The sequence below is a fragment of the Perca flavescens genome, chromosome 5 (assembly GCF_004354835.1).
Source record: "Perca flavescens isolate YP-PL-M2 chromosome 5, PFLA_1.0, whole genome shotgun sequence".
In the NCBI taxonomy this organism is placed as follows: Eukaryota; Metazoa; Chordata; class Actinopteri; order Perciformes; family Percidae; genus Perca; species Perca flavescens.
This window is the reverse complement of record NC_041335.1, coordinates 9,395,194-9,418,357: the sequence shown is the minus strand read 5'-3', so window position 1 is coordinate 9,418,357 and position 23,164 is coordinate 9,395,194. Positions and strand designations below refer to the sequence as shown.

Genomic DNA, 23,164 nt, shown 5'->3' with positions numbered 1-23,164 from the left:
CCAATCAACTTTATAAGAAAATAATATGTCAACTTTTTTGTTGACAACTGCCTCTGCTTTCCTTGAGTGGCAAAAAGAAAACGTCACATTTAATGTTAAGCAAAACCAGTTGCATGATCAATGCGGGGGTGGAAGGTCATGCACCATTCAATATTCAGTGTTCACATCATGCACAGATCGCTGCTAAATAGTAGGGGTGGGAAAGAAAATCGGAAAACGTACGTATCGTAATTTTTTTCGCCACAATTTTTTAAATCGATTCTTTTCCCTAGAATCAATATTTTTTTTATTCATAAATTTTTTTTTTTTAGCAATAACTTTGACCTAAATATTTTCTATTCATATGGTACCGCCGATGGCGACTACATCATGTCCGTTTACAGCAAAACAGACTAAAAGCAGAAATTGCAGAAAATCCTTATACTATAAATACTTTTTTACAAATTAAATAAATAGACTGACTGACTGACGTGATGTGCATTCTTCTTAGAAAACAATTAAGAGTTTAGAAATGTTTCATGATATATTGTCTCTAGAAGTGTATTATTCCACTTTTGTTTTTGGTAAAGAAGGAAAATACTATCGAATCACAATAAATGAAATTCACAATACAAATCAAACCGGCAGCAATGCATCGAGGAAATAAGCAAATCGGGACAAAAGCATATCGTCCCAGCCCACAGCTAAACACCAGCATGTCTACACAAACAGCCAACTAGAAAGGATGCTTATTCAGCCTGCAATGATGTCATTACACTGCAGCATAATCAGGTCATTGATGAGTCATGGTAATTATCATAAATATGTGCAAAAGGTAAAAAGCCTAAACTGTGCTGTATAGAAAGCGTTGTACTCACTGGCAGCGTTTGCCGACGTAGCCAGGAGGACATGAACAGGTGTGAGCTCCCAACCTGTCCACGCAGGTTCCTCCATTCACACAGCTGAACTCCACACAGTTATCCACCTCTTCCTGACAGTTTGTCCCTGTGTATCCAGGCTCACAGTCACACTGGTAGTCTGCCAGAAGGTCTGTACATGTACCGTAGACACAGGGACCTGAAGAACACTCATTAACCTCCATCTCGCACAGTTCCCCCTCCCATCCTGCGCTGCAGCTGCAGTTAAACTCATTAAACTGGTCCTGGCATACACCCTGGTTGAGGCAGGGCTGGGAATCGCAAATCGGTGCACCTAGGCATCCTATGATTGGCTCGTGCCCACCCAATCTGGAGAACCAGCTCATCTGCGGGGCGTCCGGTACATTTATGAGCGGCAGGTAGACTCCACCCACTCGCACCTCCCCTAAACATCCAGTGTACTTCTCCGCCAGCCAGATTATGGTGTCATTCAGGAAGTTAAGGTTGCCGCCAACGCCGAAGCTACCACCCACTCTCTGCCCATCGACGGTAAGGCGCCAGCGGGATGCTAACTGTGTGGGATCGACCATGGTCAGCTGGATGTGATGCCATGCTCCGTCTGCGATGGCTCTGTCACTTGTGAAGGCCAGCAGCTCTGCACTCGCCCCGCTGTTCAGTTTGACCAGCAGGGAGGAGTTGAGCAGACCAATGCAGAAGACCTCGGCTCTGCTGCCGGCTCGCAACAAGATCCCGTTCTCGTCCCGCGTCCTTACATCCATGGTGATGTTGGTAACAGGGCTCAGCAGGGAACTGTTGGAAACATACTGAAGAGCGTTGTCCTGAAAAATGGCTTCAGTTAAACCTGTGGGAGGAAAATACCATGTGAGCAGTTTTGAAATGTTACAAACTTGTGCGAACAGAGATCATTTTTCTATCAAAAGGCTGTTTAAAAATGAAAATGTAGTAATGTGGATGTAGCCTGGGACATTTACCCTGATTATGTCATCATTTCTCAGTTTAAGCTATGGGACTACAATTTTTAAATGAAAGCCATCAGTAAATACTGGGGGCGTGGAACTTGAAAGCCATGAGCATTAACCAGGCAAAGGTCTAATGAAAGTATCACATTGCATTATGTAGTGTAGTGATTGTTTTGGGAGCTTGGTCTATACTGAAGAGAAAATTTCAGGACATTTCTACATCTCATGCACTGGTTTCGCCCATTCTTCTTTTAATGTTTCCATTAACTTGGTGTTTGGACTAAACAGGGTTTTCCCTCCCATTATAAGGCTTAGTCACAGCACCCAAGCCGTTTTGGGCCACACCACCTAAGCTAAATGAATGTAGAGTCAAAATGGACTGTTTCCTGCCTCAAATGCAACCAAAAAACTTGACTCATTTCTAATTTGAAATGTGTTACTTTTAACTCCCTGCCCCCTTAACACACACTCGAAGAAAGTGAATGAAAAGGGAGAAAGAACAAAAAGCTCTGGCTGTCTGAGAGATGTCAGCCAAATCATCGGTAATACAATTTAGCTACCTACCTAAACAACATCTAAAAGAAAACACACAGTAGTGTGTAAATTCTGCAATGTAACACTGATTTAGACAGCTAAGTGTAAGTAATGCTAGCGAAGATAGCTAGCTAACGTTATCAATCGTTATCAACATCGCTCTCCCAAATCGACACAGTCAGGATTTCAAATCCCACTGCAGTCACACATGATGGGTAATCAAGATCACTGGAATAAACCATAAGTAAACAGATTTTTGTTCATTAGATCTGTTGTCAGTGTTGCATTTCCAGAGTCTCTGAGGCTTCCCGTTTCCATTTTATTTCTGCTACTTGGAAAAAGCATCAACCATAAACTCTTTATTTTTTGTTTGTGTATTTCAGTAGGTCGGATAATTTCTCTTCTTAGCACCCTTTGCAGTCAAACTCTTGAGGTCATGGAGTTTCTTCCCTCTCTCTTGTTTTTCCTTTGATGTCAGTAATGGTCTAAGGTTGGCAGGTTGTCCTTGAATGGAGCTTCAGAAACGTTTCAAGACGGTAAGGCTAATTAAGAAATTAAAAGCTAAACAAATAAACTTGACCTCACCTGACTTGACTTGACTCGCCCTACCTTGACAAGAGTTTAAGTTTACTCACACTCATATCCGTCCTGTAGGTCCACACAGCGTACTGCGTCAGAACAAGGGTTGTCGACGCACCACAAACGTGTCTCGCACAGCCGGCCCGAGAAGTTAATGGAACAGTCGCACTTGAAGTCATTCCAGGTAACCTGACACTGTCCACCATTAAAACAGGGCTGATCCTGTGACAAGACAAACACAGATGGATGGATTAGATGATCACTTGTAAAATCTCCCACCTGATGCGATGGCAGAGAGGATTGAGCGGTAACTTACAGATCAAAGGGATTCACAATCAGATCAATGTTAATAGGGTTGAGGCAAAACAGTACAGCACTATCTATCAGCTATCAGACAGCACCACAAGGCGCTGTTAGAGCTACACACTGGCAAAACATAACAGGGTTTATCTGGGGCTTTTTATTAAAACTGAATATTAGCCACACGCCATGTTAAAGTGGCTTTAGAGATGGCAATGTTGGTTGGTCATAGTGTTGGTCCACCACCTTTGGTCCAAACTGAAATTTCAAAAAATAAAATCTATTGGATGGGCTGGAATTAAATGTGGTACGCTACAGACCCCAGATAATGAATAGAAATGACTTTGGTGATCTGGAAGTTACATTCCCCATTAGCCTGAGCTACAATTTAACAGCAATGCTAACATAGCATGTAAACATCCAGTAGTTGTATGTTTACCTGCTGACTTTAGTGTAGCACAGAAATTAACAATCATTTTTATTGTCTAATGATCTGTCGTCTTCCTTTGTCCACAACTCAAAGACATTTAGTTTACTCTCAGAGGAGGAGGAGTGGAGAAACTAAAACATATTCACATTTAAGAAGCTTTAATTTTTTCAGTAAAAATGACTCAAACCACTTAATAGATTGTCAAAATAGTTGGCGATTAATTTAATAGTTGACAAATAGATTAATTGATCAATCTTTGCAGCTCTACTTTAGTGCTCTACAAAGAACAACTGAGATGGAGTACAGCTAAAGCTGGAGACGTACAGCTTTAAACACCATGGCCTGTCAAACCAAACCTTACTGTACACCATTTCCCACAATAGTGGTAAAAATGTAACGGGTCAATCTAACACTGTGCATTACAGCCTCACTGTTGGAGGTTAGGGTAGCTCAAGACATTGAACAACTCTATTGAACAATTTATCACTACAACAAAGTTTGAACAAGCCTAACACAAAAAATAATTTATGATGCAAGAAATAAAGCATATTCCATATTATTGTGCTTTAATTTTCTCTTTGTTGGTTTGACAGTAGCATTAATAGTAGCTGTAGTAGCAGTAGCAGAAGCAGGAGTTGTAGAAAAATGTGCTGTAGAGAATTGTAGTAGAAATAGTATAAGTGACAGAGGTCAGGCTGTTACATATCGCTACGAAAAGTAATGCACTTTAATTTGTATGTATTCCACGTATTTATTGTAGTATGCACCGCGATCAGTGGTGTAATATAACTAAGTACATTTACTCAAGTACTCTACTTAAGTACAAATTTGAGGTACTTAAAAAACTTCAGTCTTTTCTTTTAGTGCCACTTTCTACTTCTACTCTGCTTCATTTCAGAGATAAATATTGTACTTTTTACTCCACTACACTAATCTGACAGCTTAAGTTAGTTACTTTACACGTTAAGATTTTAGCACACAAAACACTTGTAGTTTATGAAATACAATGTTGGATTATAACAATTTAACGGCCTACGTGTCCAGCTGAAATGACTAAACGATTAAACACATAGTTGATGGACAGAACTGTTTATATCGTTCTCAGTTTCAAAAACGTGAGGATTTTTCTGCCTTGAGTACTTTTACTTTAATTACTAAGTACATTTTCCAGATATTACTTACATCTTTTTACTTAACTAAGATTTCCAATGGATTTTTTACTTGTTACTTTTTACAGTGTGGTATTAGTACTTTTACTTAAGTAAAGGATCTGAAACTTCTTCCACCACTGGCCACGATGCTGTATAAGACCGCTGTGGTCATAAAACACAGGGCTTTCAAGCTGGGGGGTGGGGAGTTCGAGTCCCGGGGAAAGCACAAGATTTTCAACCACGAAACGTGTTTGTGTCCCGGGAGTACTACTTAAGGGGACCAACATGTAAATCCAAACCACAATCCTGACCCAAATGTTGTTTGGGATTACCATGGGACCCTTGAAATTAAATAGGATTTTTTTTGCGGTGTAAAGATTCATAATTGTACTCTAGTACAAAAATATTGGTAACATTACCAAACGGAATATCACTTCAGCCTTTCTCTACATTTCATGATTTTGAGAGAAGCATACGTTTCGTCAAATTTGTGTCAATTCTGTAGTTAAGGTCATAATAATACAGCTGGTTATACATTTCTCTTTTACCTTGCATGTGTCATCACTTTGGCATCCTGGCAGCACGTTCTCCTCTGGGCCTGCCTGGTAAACTTCCAGCCCCTCTGCGTGATCCTCAGTGGTCAGATGCTTGTGGTCCAGCTGAATGTCCTGCAGGCAGCCCTTGAAATTTCCACCCCAGGCATTCATGCTATTGCCTGCAGGGAGCCCTCCCACATACACCACGTCCCCTGCCTCTACACTCACATTCCCTAATGCCCGATGATTCCCTGCTTTGGGGTAGACCACATGGCCATACTGTACCTGTACAGTCACTAAATTATTGTTGCCGTCAGTGACGAACATGGCCTCTGACAGCAGAGTGGTGTGAGGGCTGTAAATAGCTACAGTGCCCTCCTTCAGATAAACTGTCAGGTAGGGCTTTCCTTCTCGACGGAGTTGCAGGAGCAGACCGTTGTGTTTGAGGGAGCGCATTAAAAAGGAGATAGTGAAGTTGTCTCCATGAGTTTCCGAGATGTTGAAGCCGGCATAGCTGGTGGTGTTCTCATGTCCGAAGGTCCAGGATGGATACTCTGGGGGGGGGGGGGATGGGAAGCGCACATTTGTCAGTATATTAACCAACACACTGGCACATGTTGTACCTACGTCAGTAATACTTTATTTTGGGGGAGATACTACTGAAATGGTTTTATAATGTCTTGTGATGCTATTGAGGAGCATTTTAAAGACACAACACGTGTGTGTCTTGGCTCTGGCTTGAACCGTACTTTTTTAACAGACATTTTGAAAGAAGTGCCAGGAAGGTAAATGGTTAAGTTGCATCAGGGTAAGTGCAGGATCCAGTGCTTTTTGACCCATACTGTATAGAATACATGTCAGGATTGGGCCTCTGCTGCATTTTTAAATTTTTTATGTCTAATGTAAAGCGTTTTGAATGGCTTTGTTGTTCTTTGTATCTATGAGACTGACAAAATTTCATTAACACATTATAAGTAAATGTTTTAGGGTTTTTTTTGCACTAAACTCTGTGATTTGGCATGATAGCAGTCCCAAACAGCGGTAAGAGCTAACTCTATTTCATAATGGAAGGTAAAGAAGCTTAGACTTTGATATATCCAGCTTTGTCCAGAAAAAGCGTTTAAGTGCTCATTAGGAGGGACTTTAGATTTCATTCATACATTTTGATTTGTCATACCTTCCTAAAAAACAGGATCCTCACTTTGAGCGAGATACCAAGAGATCAAATTGGGATACCAATCTGTATTCATCTCAAGTATTAGTCGCAGGGTAAGAATCCCACGTACACAGGCATTCCAACAGTTCCTCCTACACATAGTCTTGGAGACCACCACTCTGATCACTAGCCACAAAGTAATCTATCCAGTGGTCTATAAGTAGTAGTTTTGCTGCAAACCTATAAGTATACAATAGTTATTCTCACCTTTCCCACAGCTTTCTCCATAGTAGGGCCGATGACACCGACAGCTGGGACGAACCCACATGTCCACACATTGCCCACGTTGCATGCATGGGTCATCTTGACACCAATCATTTTTGCTGCATCCTATTTCCAAGCCCTGGTTCTCCTCTTTAATGAGATCCTGAGGTAGAAGCAGCTTGTGGTCAACTTGAAGGTCTTGCATGCAGCCAATGAACCCCGTTCCGCTGGACGTTTGGGCCAAATATTCCTGCGGTGCCCCTCCGACATACAGATGTTGAAAGGAGCTGCGCTGTAGGAAGATGAGATGATTGTAGCCCTCATTTTTCACCAGGCACTCTTCCTCACAGCCGGGTCCTTTTACAACCAGAACCAGCCTCTCATCCATGGTCACGGTGGCCTGGTGCCATTCCCCGTCATTGACTGGGCCAGGGTAAATGACCTGCAGTACCTTCCCTGACTTCACCTTGGCCTTAAGGGAGCCTCCAACAAGCTCCAAGGAGACAAAGCGCTCCGTGCTGCCCCGGTAGTACAGCACCATGTCGGGCAGAGTGCTCCTGAATCGGAGCTGCATGTGGAGCCCGTGATTAGTCTCTCGTTTTGTCCTGTTTTTTGAAATAGGCAGCTGCATGTGGATGTAGCCCTCAGAGTTGAAGGAGAAGGTGGTGGAGGTGTTGCAGCGTTCTCCGGTCCAGCCAGGCAGACAGAGGCAGGTGTAGCTGTGCTCTCCATCATCGGTCAGTGCGGGCACGCAACCTGCTCCATGCTGACACTGGTGCTGTTGGCAGCCGACCAGACGGACGTCACAGTCTCGCCCACCCCAAGGCTCCTGGCCAGGCTCTGGCACGGGGCAGTGACACCTATAGGAGTTGGCAGCGTCTTCACACGTGGCGCCATTCTGGCAGGGATCGCTCTCGCACTCGTTGATGTCCACCTCACAGTGTACACCTGCATGGAGAGACACTCACGTTTAGTACTACAACTTACTTTGACAACGCTGACACCGCCTTCGCATGGATTGCAAAGGGAGTCATATTTAATGATAATTTAGTTATCACATAAATTTACTTAATCAATCAAGGGGGATGCACTGGGAGCCTGGAAATTCAAACTACACTAGATGACTTAATTAGACACAGAACTTAGCACATACAGATGAACAGGCAGATCAGTTATTTGCAGATGAGGAAATGACTGGAGGAAATGGCCATTAATTGAACAATTAGATAATAATTAGATCTGCACAGAATCCCTTAAAACCATTAAACCAGTGTCTGTCATACTGACTATATGCTTGTCAGACAAACTTGTGTGCACACACACACACCCTGTGCCAGAATTACAGTCTACTGAATGTGTCTGGTTTTAGTAGTCACAGCCATCTAATCAAACCGCATTCAACATTAAGCCCTGGCAGCATCAGTCAACTCGCATTAACATAGTCCTTTAAAATACTCTACACCCAAGGAACCCTAAAGCTGTTCATCCTCTCTGTGTGCCAAGACTCCACCCTCCTTCACAAGCACGCAACTTTCTTCTTTGCTAATGTAGCATTAAAGTGCTGTACCATACTGTACCTGTCAGCCACCAGAGCCCACAGCAGCAGCACAGCAGCAGCAGCATCAACCTGCTTCCCCCCATGATCCACTGAGTCAACAGCCAACACACTCCTCACACTGCTGGCTGACAGAAGTGACACAACCAGGCTTGCTTTCTGTCTCTCTCTCTCTCTCTCTCTCTCTCTCTCTCTCTCTCTCTCCTTCTCTCTCCCTCTCTTTCTCTCGCTTTAGCTTACAAAGCAGAAGTGCCTCCACTCTGTACCAGGCAGACAGGCAGAAGTGATTACAAGGCAGCCCTGCCCACCTCTTCTTTTCCTAACTCTCTTTCTCCCTCCTCCGTCCCTCCCCGAATCCCTCCCTCACACCCCCCGCTCCTCTCCTGTCTGCAGCCCAGCCCTGGCAGAGCAGTAAGCTTGCAGCCTCCAGCTGGCTCCTGTCAGTGTTTGACAAGAGGAATGCAGTGCTGCATCCCCTCCTTGCTCCATGTGCTGTGCTGTGGATGCCCACTAGTGGCTGGAGCTACGAGAATGAACCTGCAGGAGGTGCTGCAGGTTCTAGGTTTCAGGCCTGAGCACGGCTGGACGATACACAGAGGCCATATTGATGTCCATATGACGGGACTTTTATTAACTTTTGTATAGCAGCTAAGACTTGCTTCCTGACTGAATCTAAGACAATTTAAGTAGATTCAACACTAGTATTACACTGGTATAAAATTAAATTTGGAGTTTATTTTGAAATTATGGGGGGAAAAACTAATATTCAGATTTATAGATTTTAATGGTTATAATGTTTGAAATAAATTATGAATAGTCAGTCAATTACGAGATTAAAGTCTCAGAATTGTGATTTTAACCTCACAATCCTAACCTTTTCTCCAAATTCTGAATTACAAAAGCCAGACTGTTTAACCTGTGGTGACATTTAAGTCTTACATTCTCTGAATTTATTCTGACCTTGCTGTCAGAGTGTCGCATTTGATTGTCACAATTCTGTGTTTTGTTATATGGTCGCCAGGGTTGGGTAGGAAAGGGGGTGTGTGGGATAAAAGTTAATTGCAAATGTTATGTTTGAATTACACATTCCCTTAAATGAGGCTTAGCAGAAGTTAAGAGGAGGAAAGGAAAGGAGGAAAGAAAACCTTCTCATTCATTCTCACTGTCTTACATCTTAATCTGCTGACTATGGGCGTCCACTCTTTCAGTTAAACCAATCAGATTTTGCCAAGGTCTCTGTGAGCCAATCATAGCATTGCTGTTGCCCTACACCACCACCCATTTCTAGACTCCATCTAGGGGATTTTCCTGTACTACCCATGGCCTCTCTACCCCCTAAAAAATGTATGACATTGCGATGGGGTCCAACCATTCTTCACATCTCTGAACCTGATTGTGCACCATGTCAATACATTTATTTCACTCTCAAATAAAGTATCTCTTATTTGAAATTCTGTTGTTAAACAGTTGTTTAGAAAACAAATCTCAGATTTTATCTTAGTCAAACTATATTCTAACATGTATTCTTGAATTCTGCCTTGATTGATGTAATTCATCTCAGAGATCATCTTCTTCCATTGGCAATACTCACAGTATCCGGTGATATAAATGTTTTTTTCAACAAGGTTTTTACCTAAGCCTCCGAAAGAACATTTACAAATGGAACTCTGATAGAACCAGCACATGCATCAGCATTGATGGGGTTGATACTAGCTGGAAATAATAATGCAGATTTGTTTGTTTTTTCACATGGTCTGTGTTGACTTCACCAAGCTTTAAAAGCATCCACCTGTTGCTGATGTGATGAGCAAAACCGGGGGAAGGCACAATGTGAAATGCGTTATTCATAATATATGACTAAACTAATAACCCTAACCCAGGGGTGTCAAACTCATTGAGTTAATGGGCATACACCTAATTTGATCTTAAGTGGGCCAGACCAGTAAACCACTCCAGAAAGATCATAAACTTTATCTGCCACAGAGTTTCTTGTCAGCTTGATGTTGGCAAAAGCAAGTTGTTTCTGCTACGATAGCGTTCTAAGGCCATTGTAGGACAAAAATAATAATTTTATGGACCCGGGAGAGAGGGGTAATAGTCCGAGAAAAAACTCTGAATTTCGAAGATTAAAGTTGTAAATTTACATAAAAAGAACTTGGATATTCTCTGACATTAAAGTGGTAAATTTGGAATTGGCATTAATTACTTTCTCTATAAGACTGGCCCAAGTACAATGTAGAGAGCACAAGCAGGGTTCATCTCTACAGGCTTAACAACCAGTTATAGGGACGTGGAAATTTAACCTCTTGCACATGTGCCATACAATGTTATTTTGTTTAGCCACATGGGGTTTTCCTCTATCTTTCCTCACTGTTGCACAATAGTGAAATGTCTACAGCAGAGCATACCAGAAAAATTAAATACAGATAATTTGGAAAAATGCCCTTGTTTTGCTCAAAATGTTTTGTATCGTCTTTTTTTTTTTCATCAGGTTTTAATGAGGCTGCTAAGCAGCTTTGCTGTAATCTCCCCTCCCCCTGACAAATTTCATAGGAGAACCCCGTTTAAACGCCTGACATATGGCACCTTTAATTGGCTTTGTTGTTTTCTGCTATGCTCCTCCATACCATATGCACGCTCATCCCCCTCCAATCCTCTGCTCTGTTTTTTGCCTAGCAAATTAAATTAGCCTCTCATTTTGTTGATGAAAGCAGAATTCCTCACTTCTGAGTTTCATGGTCAGCTATTGGTGCGGTTCCTCCTGTTTTGAGTGATGCGGTGACAAACCTCCTTTAATGAGGAATTAATACCTTGGCTGGCCATGAGGAATGATAAGCAGGAGGAAGATTAACCCTTTATTGTTTGGCCAAGGACATTCTGAGACCTGAAGGCATGAAGGTTATCTGTCAAGAATGGCTTCTATTGCATGCTCTGTTCACTTCACTTAAGATCTTTCTTGTCCTCCACAGGGAAGTTCTTTTTGCAGTGAGCCAAACCAGCACAAAAACAATGATTACTATTACATAAAAACTTGTTATTATTGTAAAAGAGAGATGGCTTGTTACACATTTCAGAGGATTTGACGTTTTATCAATTCTAATCTAGTCTGATATATATAGCATGTAAATAAGATGTCTGTTGGGGAAGTTTCTAATATACTGGTATTTGAATTTAGAGTGTTTATTGTGCATGGAATTTAGAGCTGAAACTAACCAGAGATGGCAAAAGTACTCACTTCTCGTACTCAAGTAGAAGTACAGATACTTGTGTTAAAAAATACTCTGGTACAAGTAGAAGTACTGATTTAACTTCTTTACTCAAGTAAAAGTAACAAAGTACAGGCTTGGAAATTTACTTAAAGTATAAAAGTAAAAGTAGCCTTGTGAATCTTTTATGCAAAGCTACCTGGACCACATAAATGTTACTAGAGTGCAAGCTGAGAAACTTCAGTGGACATGGAAAAAAGGCTCTTTATATAAATGCCATTGCCTACATTTTAAATGGATGTCTGCCAAGGCCTAAAACCTCACATATATGATTATTGTGACAGAGACTGGGACAGTTCGGACTGAGTAGCAAGATATGAATTCAGTTGTGATTCTGTGAGAATTCACAGATCCATTTTCTCTTTTTTAATCTTCCCCTTAACATTTAAAGGAATCTACATGTATGTGTGTGTGCTCAAATATGGCTTCTGGAAAGAAAATAAAGGATTAAATATGAATTACTAACAACTTCTCTCTTTTGATGCTTCAATAAGATCAAGCAACGTGCATCCTAGCTAACAGGTGAAGAACACAAACAACAGAATCACTAGCTAACTTACTTTAAGTTTGCAAGAACTATAGACCAATACAACAACAGGCTTACATTAACTGACAACATAAGTTATACGACTTAGAGTTCTCAAGGACGTACACACACGATCTAACTGGTTATCTTCCGGACAGATTGTGTCTTTTTCTTTTCTCTCATTTCTTTCTCCGTGCGGGCCCGCTCGCGGTGTGAGGCGCGTGTCCGCGCTATTTTCTGACATGCACTCACAATCACTCCTGATAGACGACCTGTTGTACAAAACTAAAGTAACGAGCACATTTTCTAAAATGTAAGGAATAGAAAGAAAATATTCGTGTTCAAATGTAAGGAGTAAAAGTAAAAAGTCGCCACAAAAATAAATAGTAAAGTAAAAATATCTGAAAAATCTACTTAAGTACAGTAACAAAGTATTTGTACTTCATTACTTCCCATCTCTGAAACTAACCATTATGTTAATTATTGATTTATCTGATGTATTGATTGATGGTTTATGTCTTCCAAACAAAGAATAAACCCCTTTTGAATTCAAAAGATTGTTGTTGATGAAATTTCTCTCATGGAATTAACACTTTTAGAAAACGTTTCAGACCTGTGTATCTTACCAGATGAGCATGTTTTCATGAACCATTCGTTCAAAAAGCTACTAAACGTTAAGCACTGTAATTCGTAAGCATACCATTTTTTTTTTTTTGTTGCTGTATTCACATTGACGGCTGATGTATAAGGTCCCATGTAGGGCGATGGTCGGAGTGGATGGGTAGGCGTTAACATAGAGGACTTTCAAGCCAGGCAACGGAGTTCGCTTCCCGGGGAAAACTAGAAGAGAGTTTCACCCAGGAAATGCGTGTTCCTTGGGAGTGTTTCCTAATCTTAATTTGTCGTTTTGGTGCCTAATCTTAACTTTCGTCGGGGCAAAAAGCTCTTATTTTGTGGACTAAATTTAACTGTAATTGTCCCCGAAACAAGCGGCAGCTGTGCTCTGTACCCGGCTCAAAGTCACTAATTTTCGGCTAAATACATCTACCAACTGCCGCTGATACAACTGAGCTGTGACAGGGGTCCGTAGCCACCGTTGCGACGCTCTGCAGATTTCTCCTGATTTCGTAGGATATCATACGTTTTGGTGGGCATACATTTTTGTACAATATCCTACAGACCCGCTCATGAGAATGCCTTTACCAAAAGCCAGACAATGCTTTTTATGTGGCCCTCCACATACTACAACATACTCATACACATACTACTTTTAAAGTACGAGACTGTTTTGACTGTGCAAGTGTTCCTGCGGATTTTTTTCACTGACTTCGCCTTTGTCAAAGTACCTCCAAACCAGCGGGATGGATCTCCTGGGTGCCCATCGGATCGTTAAAACACACCAGCAACTGAAAAAACTATGTGAGAGATTTTGACACAGTGAAAAAGGCCACAGACAATTTTGTAAACTGGGCAAAACACAAGATTTCAAAGTGAGGAATCTGAAATGGAAGTGCAGGCCGCATTGCCACCAAAACGCAAAAAAGAAAAAAAAGAAAAGCTATGCCAGGGGAGTCTGGTGATGCAGCGGATGCAGCGGACACAGCTACAGACTCACAGACAGACTATATAATCAATGTCCATAAAGTCCTTCTCGATACAGCATCAGAATGTATGCATCGCCGTTTCCTGCAGCACGGCGAACTTTATGCTGATCTAGCTTGACTGGATCCTTGTAATTTTGCACTGATAAAAGTCAACGGACTACCCCAGAATGCAATTCTGAAATGTAAGTAAATGCCTACTTACATTTGATGAAGATGCATGGATTTCTAAGGACTCCTCAGATCTCTGCAAGGTAAATCCAGACAGCTAGCTAGACTATCTGTCCAAGCTGAGGTTTCTGTTGCATGAGTAAAACATCACATCTTCCACCAAAACAAGTTCCTCCCCGAGGCTATTTTGCAGCGGCACCGTGGCTCCGTCCGACGCTTAGCGCCACCCATGACGATTGTGATTGGTTTAAAGAAATGCCAATAAACCAGAGCAAGTTTTTCTCCCATCCCGGAAAGCTGTGTGGACTAGCCAGACCAAGGTCTGGCAAAGTGAGACTGGAGTCGTAGTAATGTTCAGCCTCCCTAAATCTAGGTACATTTCCAATGGCAGTGTCAGTTCCACGCTTCCCATTCATTGTCTATGTAAGCAGCTGGGCATTGCATTCTGGCAGTGTTGCGGTGACTTTCAAGAGACAGGGCGTTGAGTTGCCTGCTTCTAATTTGCATAAAGTTGAGGTTCAGGCTACTTTCTGCAAATCTGGGGGGGGTTCAGCTCGACTCGCCGCCTCTCGAAAACTCACAAAAGTCTTTTAAACTGACATTGGTCAATCTAAACTGAAGACAGATACAGCGGCATAGCTTATTTTAGGCATACACTGTTTTCAGAAAAACATTTCAATGAACTCATTTCGTAAAATAAGCAAAGGTTTCCAAACAAGACTAGCCTTGTGGTCTGTTTCAAAGCTCACAAGTAAAGTGTTCTTCCAATCGGGTGCAGCCATTGAGGTTGTGGAAGGGTGTAGCCTATTTTCTTTGCCATTGGACATTGAAGAGAAATTGAGACCTAGCTAGTGGCAAGCAAGGGGGTAAGCTTCGCTTCAGAACTCGAGCCATCATGGCGCCATTTTGTTGCTAACTGGCCATCACCTCCTGTTAGCATTCCGCTGACCGCCATTTTTTTTTTTACGTCACTTGACTGCGAATAACTTTACATCTGAAGCATTTAAAGACTCTATTTCTCCGTTGTTTAGTTCCAAAGAAACACGACAATGTATAAAAGGCTCCATTACCTTGTACCTCACGTTATGGCTCCGTAGCAGACGTTTTTGTAAAAATAGGCTAACGATTGTGTCATAACCAAGTGACTTACTGTCGCATAGTAGAGGAATTACCGTATAGTACAGGAGAAGCTCGCAGGCAGTTTTGACTTACATGAGATGTTTAGGTTTAATTACTAATGTTAACTAGCATGTTAGTGATAAATAATTAGCCTGTGCCCATGTTATCTCCTTACATACACCTACAGTCTCCGTATCTGTAAGATTGGGAATGATTGAGATTTCTCTTGGCACAGCTACCAGAAGACTTCCAACTTTCAGACACGTTGCTCACGTCACATTCTCTCAGTTGGAGGCTGCGCAGTAAAGCTGGCCATCACCGGAAAAGTGCTTCTAATAGCCTTCACTGGTCTCCGTCCAGAACAACGGGGTCTATTGGTCCATTATATACTGTCTATGGTGGCAAGCCCATCAGGAAGCGCGGCGATCCCTCCCGTCCAAAAAACGCCACCGTGGACACGTAGCCTGAGCATCACAGCTGTACAAGCTCATTGACCACAAGCACATGCAGCAACTGTCATGGTGACTTTGGTAAGTGCCTGTTCTTCTGCAGTCAGTGAGGGTGAACAGAAAACAGGGACAGGACACAACTCTGCGGGGTGCCTCTGGAGGAAGAGCAGCTCAGTTTTGTTTGTTAGGAGATAAGAAAATAGCAGATAAGCGTTTTTTTTCTTCCTACCTGTGAAGCCATCTGGACACACACATTGATAAGAGTTAACCAGGTCCTGACAGGTTCCTCCATGCTGACACGGAGCAGACTCACACTCGTCCACATTGACTGAGCAGTTGTCTCCTGCCGACAGAACATATTAATGACATTCATATCTCTGTCCTCACCACTTCATTGTGAGTTAATAAGGCAATATACCAAGAAACTAAGGTTTTTGTTGTGAACTGGCTTACCAGTGAATCCTGGCAAACAGCGGCAGATGAAGCCAGCTGCCTCTTCATAGCTGAAATTGGCTTTGCTGAATTCAGGCAGCGTTCCGTAGTTCACAATATCTGAGCGCTGGAAACACTCGCCACCATTCTCACAGGGATGCTGCTCACACTCATCTCTATCCAGCTGGCAGTTCTCTCCTTCGTAACCTAGACACATATAGACACAATTACGTGTTTGAAGGATAAGTCTGTCTTAATACAGTACAGTAGTACATTAAATTGACTGTAATCATTTCTTTTAAACAGGCCGTGAGGTCATCCTGTCGTAATATACATGCATACACCAATATAGTCCACATATAGGCCTATGTATTAAAAAATAATGGCCAGTGTTAAATTAGTGAGAGAGACTGTTTTTAAACGTATTCTTTTTTTCAAGCTTTTGATGTAACTGATGCGTTATTATGCAACTTCTAGGCAAGACCCGCCCTTCAATAGCATTCACACACCACTATTGGCCATGGGAACATGGGAAGTCATGTTGCTACTTTTCAAGCATGCCTGAGCTAACTTCCATTGAAAATAGTTGGCAACACTAACAAGGACTGTGGATTTCGTCCCCAGTCACACAAGGGCTCGATAACAATTGCAGTGCTGCCCATAGGTAGATTGAGACCCACCCAGATAGATCAAATCCAAATACATTTTTTTCCCCAATCAACAATGTATTGTTTACAGCGCACACAGACCAGCGGCCACCAGCCCCTTGGAAGTCGCGCTCTGCATGCATGACATACATGACTTCAGGCTAGTAGCATGCTGCTGGTGGTCTTATCGTGGGATTAACTGTATTAAAGGGGTGATAGAATGCAAAACCGATTTTACCCTGTCATAGTTGGAAAATGACAGTTTGGTGGGTAAATCGGACATACATAGAACCTCAAAATCCCATTGACACCTCTTTCCTCTGCAAATCTCACAATTTGAAACTGCTGCTGAAAACGGGCGAATCTGAACAAAGCTAAAAGTTGATGTCAACATCCCAATTCCTCCTCATTTGGCTCTACCTTCTATCTTTGTGACGCCCCAAAATTTACATAGGCCACTAACTGATCTGAGGTCAGTTAGTCTTTTAAATCTAGGTCGTGCAGATCTCTGCTGTTCCATTACAAAATTCACTTTTGAGACTTTTCTATGCAAGAAATCAACCATGTAAAGCTCAAATATGGGCCGTTTTATGAAAATTGATGGCAAATTTGGTAGGACAGTGTCGGACTTTACGAGCTCCACAATCTGCCGGGACAGGCGGCGGCTGCTGGCCGGGTTTGCTGTCGTCCCTGTCGGCCTCTCCCCCTTCACAGACCCGCTGAGCTGGAGCTCTGTCAGGATCTCCCACACGAGCTGCGCAGTGTACTTTAGAAAAGAAGAAAGTTTGGAGGTTTTGGAAGGATATTGAAAAAGAACCACGGTCGTAAATGCAGTGTTCCAGACTGTACAACGGAATAGCCTACTGGCCCTGAGAAAAGTGTTTAGAACGAGACCTGCTGTATCGTCTCCAATGTATTGTGTATGTGGTTCCTCAACCAGTCAGCGTGCAGCTCAGCTAAATATTCATGAGCATACCATATTTGGAAGAAAAACTTTCGTTCCAAATAGAGCCATTACACAGGGATGCATAAGGGCCAAAACAAATAGCACCTGGGCCATTTTCAGCCCAACTAATATAAAATACCCTATTAGGAGACCTTAAGGAAGTGTGAAATACTCTATATGATCATTCTATCACCCCTTTAACAAACCGTAGAAATGCCGCGGCCACACCGCTGTCAAAGCTCCCTGAAAGTCATTTATCAGAGTTCGGTTGATACCCCTGTCCGTGGCAGTCTCCTCCACTCCATATATTCATAATGGAGCTTACCGCTAACAGAGTTAATCGTTGCTAACTGAGCTCTCAGTTGTCGTTCTCCATGCCTGAATCCATGTATTTATGGACTTAAGCCCGAAAAAAACCCTATATTTCATTAAGTTGGCTGTAAAAGGTTTAATCTACAACTCAGAGTTGTTTGAATGAAATCTTCAGAAAAGATCTGCAACAAGGACCTGTAGCTATAGTAGCCTACAAAAAACTGTTTACGATCCCCAAAACACGGAAAACAAACAAAGATCTAACAATTTTTTATTTATGTTTACTTTAGATAGCCTTAGTCTTATATGATTTAACAGGAATTAAGAGGAGACTGTTGAGATTTTTAATAACATGTAACTCTCCATATGGATCACTGTATTATGGTTATGTTACATATAATAGCCTATTTGGACTGTGGGTAATCAGGTATTTTATCTGCTGAACCAAACAACAAACCAACCAGATTTAATTGACAAAGCACATCATGGCTACACTTCATCTATATCTGTATCATCTTTTAGTCTGATATGTTTAATATGTAAATGGTTATTTATTTCAAAATTATATGTTAATGTTATGTAGCCTAATCATTGTTTTCAATAAATAGTTCATAAACCTTTGTTTGACTAGTTTTTCCTGAACCCAGCCATAACAAGTAAATTCTCAACCTGTGGGAAAGACTGAATTGCGTATAGCTAGTATGGACAGTATTACAGTGACTAATACAAATCCGAACCTATTCTTTAAATCCATCTGTGAAATCTGCACAAGGTATTTTTAGGACATGCATACAACGTGCACACACACACAGACACACACACACACACGCACACATGGACACACAAAATACAATTATGAAAGCAAAAATCAGACAAAGACTGCTGACGTCTGCACCTTTCTCTGTCGCAGTGTGCTCATGCATCCCTTTTCTTAATTCATCATAGCCCTTCAGGGCTTAGATCTGCTGTTTTTTGTTGCTCTACCATACATGCTGCATATTGCAAAGCACAGCCCTGCTCTTTTGTCCCCTCTTGTCCTCTAAACTCAAGGGTCAGATCAACCAACTCTTTTGTTCGGTTAGATGTATGTATGGGAATCTTCCAGCCTGATGCTTTTTATATGTGCAAGCATCTAGCTAGCTTTTTCTTTTAAAGTTCCTTAAATGTCTTTCCTTAGAATGTCTTTTATTCTTTCTGTTTAGTGTTCAAGCAGAGCCCTTTGTGGCTGTTGCAATCTACTGAATATTAACAAATTGTTCACACTGTAATTATGTTATGTTGAATGTAATGGCTATATAAAGTATGATAACCTTATACTGAGCAGTGAGTTTATGGCTGACTGCTGCTGTGTGAGAGTTGGTTTGTAACAGGTGTAGAGTTGGTCCAGAGTAATGATGTACCTGGCCAGCAGAGGCACTTGTACTTGTTGGTCCCCTCCAAACAAGTGGCTCCATGCTGGCAGGGGTCAGAAGCACATTCAGGAATATCCTCTTCACAGTGGTCGCCTACAAAGCCCGTCCCCTCACAGTCACACTCATAGCTGGAGGAAGGATAAATAAAGACAAAAGGAATAGTCAATAAAAATCTTGGATTTACGTTCACAAAAGTGCTTGTTTTGCCACTGACAGGCTCAAATTAATATTCTAAATGTTTGAAAACATTATCGAAAGGATTTCTAAGGAGGTTGACCTTTCTGTTAAAGAGTTTTTTTTAAACATAAAAACAGTTGCAAAATTGCGTTAAAGCTAAGCCACCAGACTCCATGTAAATAAACAGTCATTTTAGCATCGTAAAATACACTTCATTCAAAGTCGACAGAAACAAAATAAAGCTATGCAAGCCGTTTCAGGTCGTCTTTCCACTTTTCCAACCATCACGACTCTAAAATAAACTCATAGTTTACCGATTTACATGAAAATATGTTGGCTCTATACACGCTAAATATTGTTTTTTAAAATGGAGTCTGGTGGGTTTAGCGTTAGCGACCTCAGAGATGTTTCTGGTAAACAAAAATGTCTTAAATAGATTGTAAAAAGGCCTATCTCCTTTCCATAATGTTGTCAGACACTTAGAATATCAATCTGAGCCTTTCAGTGGCAAAATAACGCACTTTCAGTGGACCAAATTGACGATGCACATTTGCCTCATAGGGTTACATTGCAGCCCTGTCCGTTGCTGCCGGTTATAGTGTTCCCACTTAATACTGGACCAATTTCAAAGATTGTTTTTCTTATCAGTCATTTAGACACAAAAACATAGGAAAATAGTGTCCAAGTTGAAAAACAAATGGTAGTTACCCTTTAATGGATTAGGTAACCTAGTGAGTGAAGTGGCACCACAAGTAGGAAACAACAAATATGTCTCTTGTTGAGGTGCGTTGGGTTACCACTTGTTTTAACTCTAGTTATAAAACCATTTAAACATGTTGATGATACAACAGAAACCAAGTATAGACCCAATCACAATGTTTGTTTGCAATAACTTCCTGGTAAAAAAGTCCCTTTACATCCAATTAAACGGCGCTGAGCAAACTGGGACAAGGAACTGTTTACTACTCTCATTCATTTAAAATGCATTTTTTATGCTTTCATATGTAAACACTAACACACCTAATTTGCCTGTTGGGCCACAGACTAAAGAAAATGACACCACCCAAACTACAGTAGCAGTCAGTCCGACCGGCGGTAACATGTTGCTGTTCGTAATGTTAGATTTGGTTTATCAAAGGCGCTAGCAATGCAACACAGTACAGAAAATAAGCACAGCAGAGACCACAGATAGGTCTGACCAAAATGTAACAGTAGAAAATGACAACAGAAATAAACAACTTTGCCGATTTCACATATCTCTGGAATTTAAATCAACGGGCAGTTGTCTACCCAGAAGTGATTTCTGTTAGTGAGACATCGGTCTATAAAAGAGTTATAATGTTATTTCAGTAACTGTACCCAACGATATATACCTAAACTTTGCTGACATTAGCAACCATACGTTAATGGTCATACCAGACTAAGATGATAGATAGAAAAGAAAGATGATAGAATATTTGAAGACAAACATATATGACAAGATTTTAAATAGACAGACAAACAGAATGTTGTGGTACTCGTTGCAAAGACTGTAATTAACAAGGTTAATATAAATCTGAAAACCTTGTGTATTGGCCACAACTAATAAAACAGCATTATTTCAGCTGATTCATACAATAAAAAAAAAACTGCACTTATTTCTTCATCATTGTATTGACCTTTTGAAGGTGCACTTAAAACGATAACTAAGTTATATGAATGGGTGTGTAGTTGGCGCTCAGGGTGATCAGCTGAGTGGCGTCTAACAACTTCATCTTCTTGTTGAAACCTGCACTGATATACTGTTTTCTGGACCAATTTAGATCAGTTGTCTGGTATCCTACCCATCCTCCTCACTCCCGGCTGTTCTACCAGGTATTCTCAGCACCTCCAGACATCTAATGACTCATCACAATGGCTGACAGTAAGTGGATTAATTCTTATCCCTGCTAGTCAACTTTAATGTCTGCCATGCAGCCTCAGGCTGACACAACACACTGCTGGATGACACATCGGCCTTACCAAGCTCAACATGAGAGGGAAATATAAACACAGACAGAGTATAGAAAGTCATATAGAAATTTGCACTAATTATGATAAGACGGTGATCACTTACAGCCCCCCATCTAACTCAATATATGAGTATAACCTTGATATATTGGGCATTTGATCAAATTCCACCAAAGCTTACATTATTCATAGTCAGACATCTCATCAAAAACTACTTAGATAGGTTGAGTAAAAGATTGGGGTTTGAGTTGAAATACTAACGTTTGTGGTGTTAGTTAAGGACTTTACGTAAGGAGCATGATGTAAAAGTTAACTTACTATGTACTATGTAACTTCAAAAAAGTCATTGTCACATTTGGTTTTACACAGGAGAAGAACCAACTGAGCCAACTGGTAGGTAGACTTGGGCCCTACCACATCAAATCTATCTATCAATTTCTATGGTATTGTTAACTGGTAATGCGCATTCAATCGGCTGATAACATTTGAAGCAGGTGACTGGTCAACCAACATACTTTTTGGACTGCAAAATCTTACAAAGGGCAACCTTCAAACTGAAGAAGGGACTGAAGTAAGGTCTGAACTCCCCTCTTTATTTCCTTTAATACCTTTCTCTTGAGAATCTTGAGTCAAACCAACTATAGAATTAGCCTTGTTAAGCCTTTTTCTGTTATTGGCATAGATGTTATTACATAAACATGACACTGGAAACAAAATTCGGATTTACAATCAAAGGATAGAAAATAATGTTACAAACAGCATCAACATTTTCTGACAAGTTCAGTTACATATCAATATGAACTCTCAGGTATTTCTAAGAGGAAACAATTTAATTTCAGCCTGCAGATTTATGATGAAAATTGGCGATTGGCACCTTTTAAATTTTTTCAAAGGTCAATACCTCCTTAATTCTAGTATTATTAAGTTTCAGGTAATCAACATCACACCAGCTGACGGTATATGTCTACATTTTGTTAGTTAAAAAAAATCAAACATCAGTGGTCCGTTTGGCAATTGCATTCTGCCTCACATGTACTACACTTCATTTGTATGTATCAGTGTAACTGTTTATACATGATGCTGTATTGCATTTCAAAGCATGCCTGTGTGTAATCCTACCTGTTGACCCCATCTATGCACTTGCCCTCATTCAAACAGGGGATGCTGGCACATTCATCTATGTTGACCTCGCAGTCTTGACCCTGGAAGCCGGCCATGCACTCACACGTGTATGTGGCGATGTGGTCTCGGCAGGTGGCGCCATTCTGGCAGGGATGCACCTCGCACTCATCGATCTCCACCTCGCAATTAATCCCTGCAGGAAACAGAGCAGGGATGACAGTGGGCCAAGGAGTGGGATTGGCAACACACCTAATTATCTTAGCACACGTACAGATACAACACAATAACACTGGAGCTGCCAAGAACTCAGCTGCAGACGGACAACTGCTACACAGACTAATTCTACTTAAACAGAGCCATGAAACCTCTTTTCTTAGAGTACTCAGTGATATAAAAACTCAACCCCCCTTACGCTCTATGCAAAGGTAAAGATAAAGCATACTATCTGTTCTGAATGTACTAATCTCTCTTAAGCTACGCCCCAAAATGCATTATGATTCATTCAAAGATCTAGAGATTTGTTTGAATAAAACTCGTGAAAATGTGCAAATTTAAAGTCACTGAATGATGTCACGAAATACTGGATAACATAAGCATGGTCAGCATAAAAGTAATGCCATGACTATATTATTTAAATTTTACTCCAACTCACT

General features: G+C 41.2%; 1 protein-coding gene across 1 annotated transcript in view; it reads right to left on the bottom strand.

Annotated features, from left to right (window-relative positions):
• LOC114555927 (protein crumbs homolog 1) overlaps positions 1-23,164 on the bottom strand; it is a 45,252-nt gene that overhangs the window by 5,753 nt on the left and 16,335 nt on the right. The window contains exons 3-10 of the mRNA XM_028578699.1: positions 22,509-22,704; positions 19,212-19,351; positions 15,928-16,113; positions 15,704-15,817; positions 6,791-7,735; positions 5,380-5,921; positions 3,007-3,172; positions 858-1,719 (exon numbers count right to left, since the gene is read on the bottom strand). Of these exons, the coding sequence (XP_028434500.1) occupies positions 858-1,719; positions 3,007-3,172; positions 5,380-5,921; positions 6,791-7,735; positions 15,704-15,817; positions 15,928-16,113; positions 19,212-19,351; positions 22,509-22,704 (3,151 nt within the window). The remainder of the gene's footprint in view (positions 1-857; positions 1,720-3,006; positions 3,173-5,379; positions 5,922-6,790; positions 7,736-15,703; positions 15,818-15,927; positions 16,114-19,211; positions 19,352-22,508; positions 22,705-23,164) is intronic.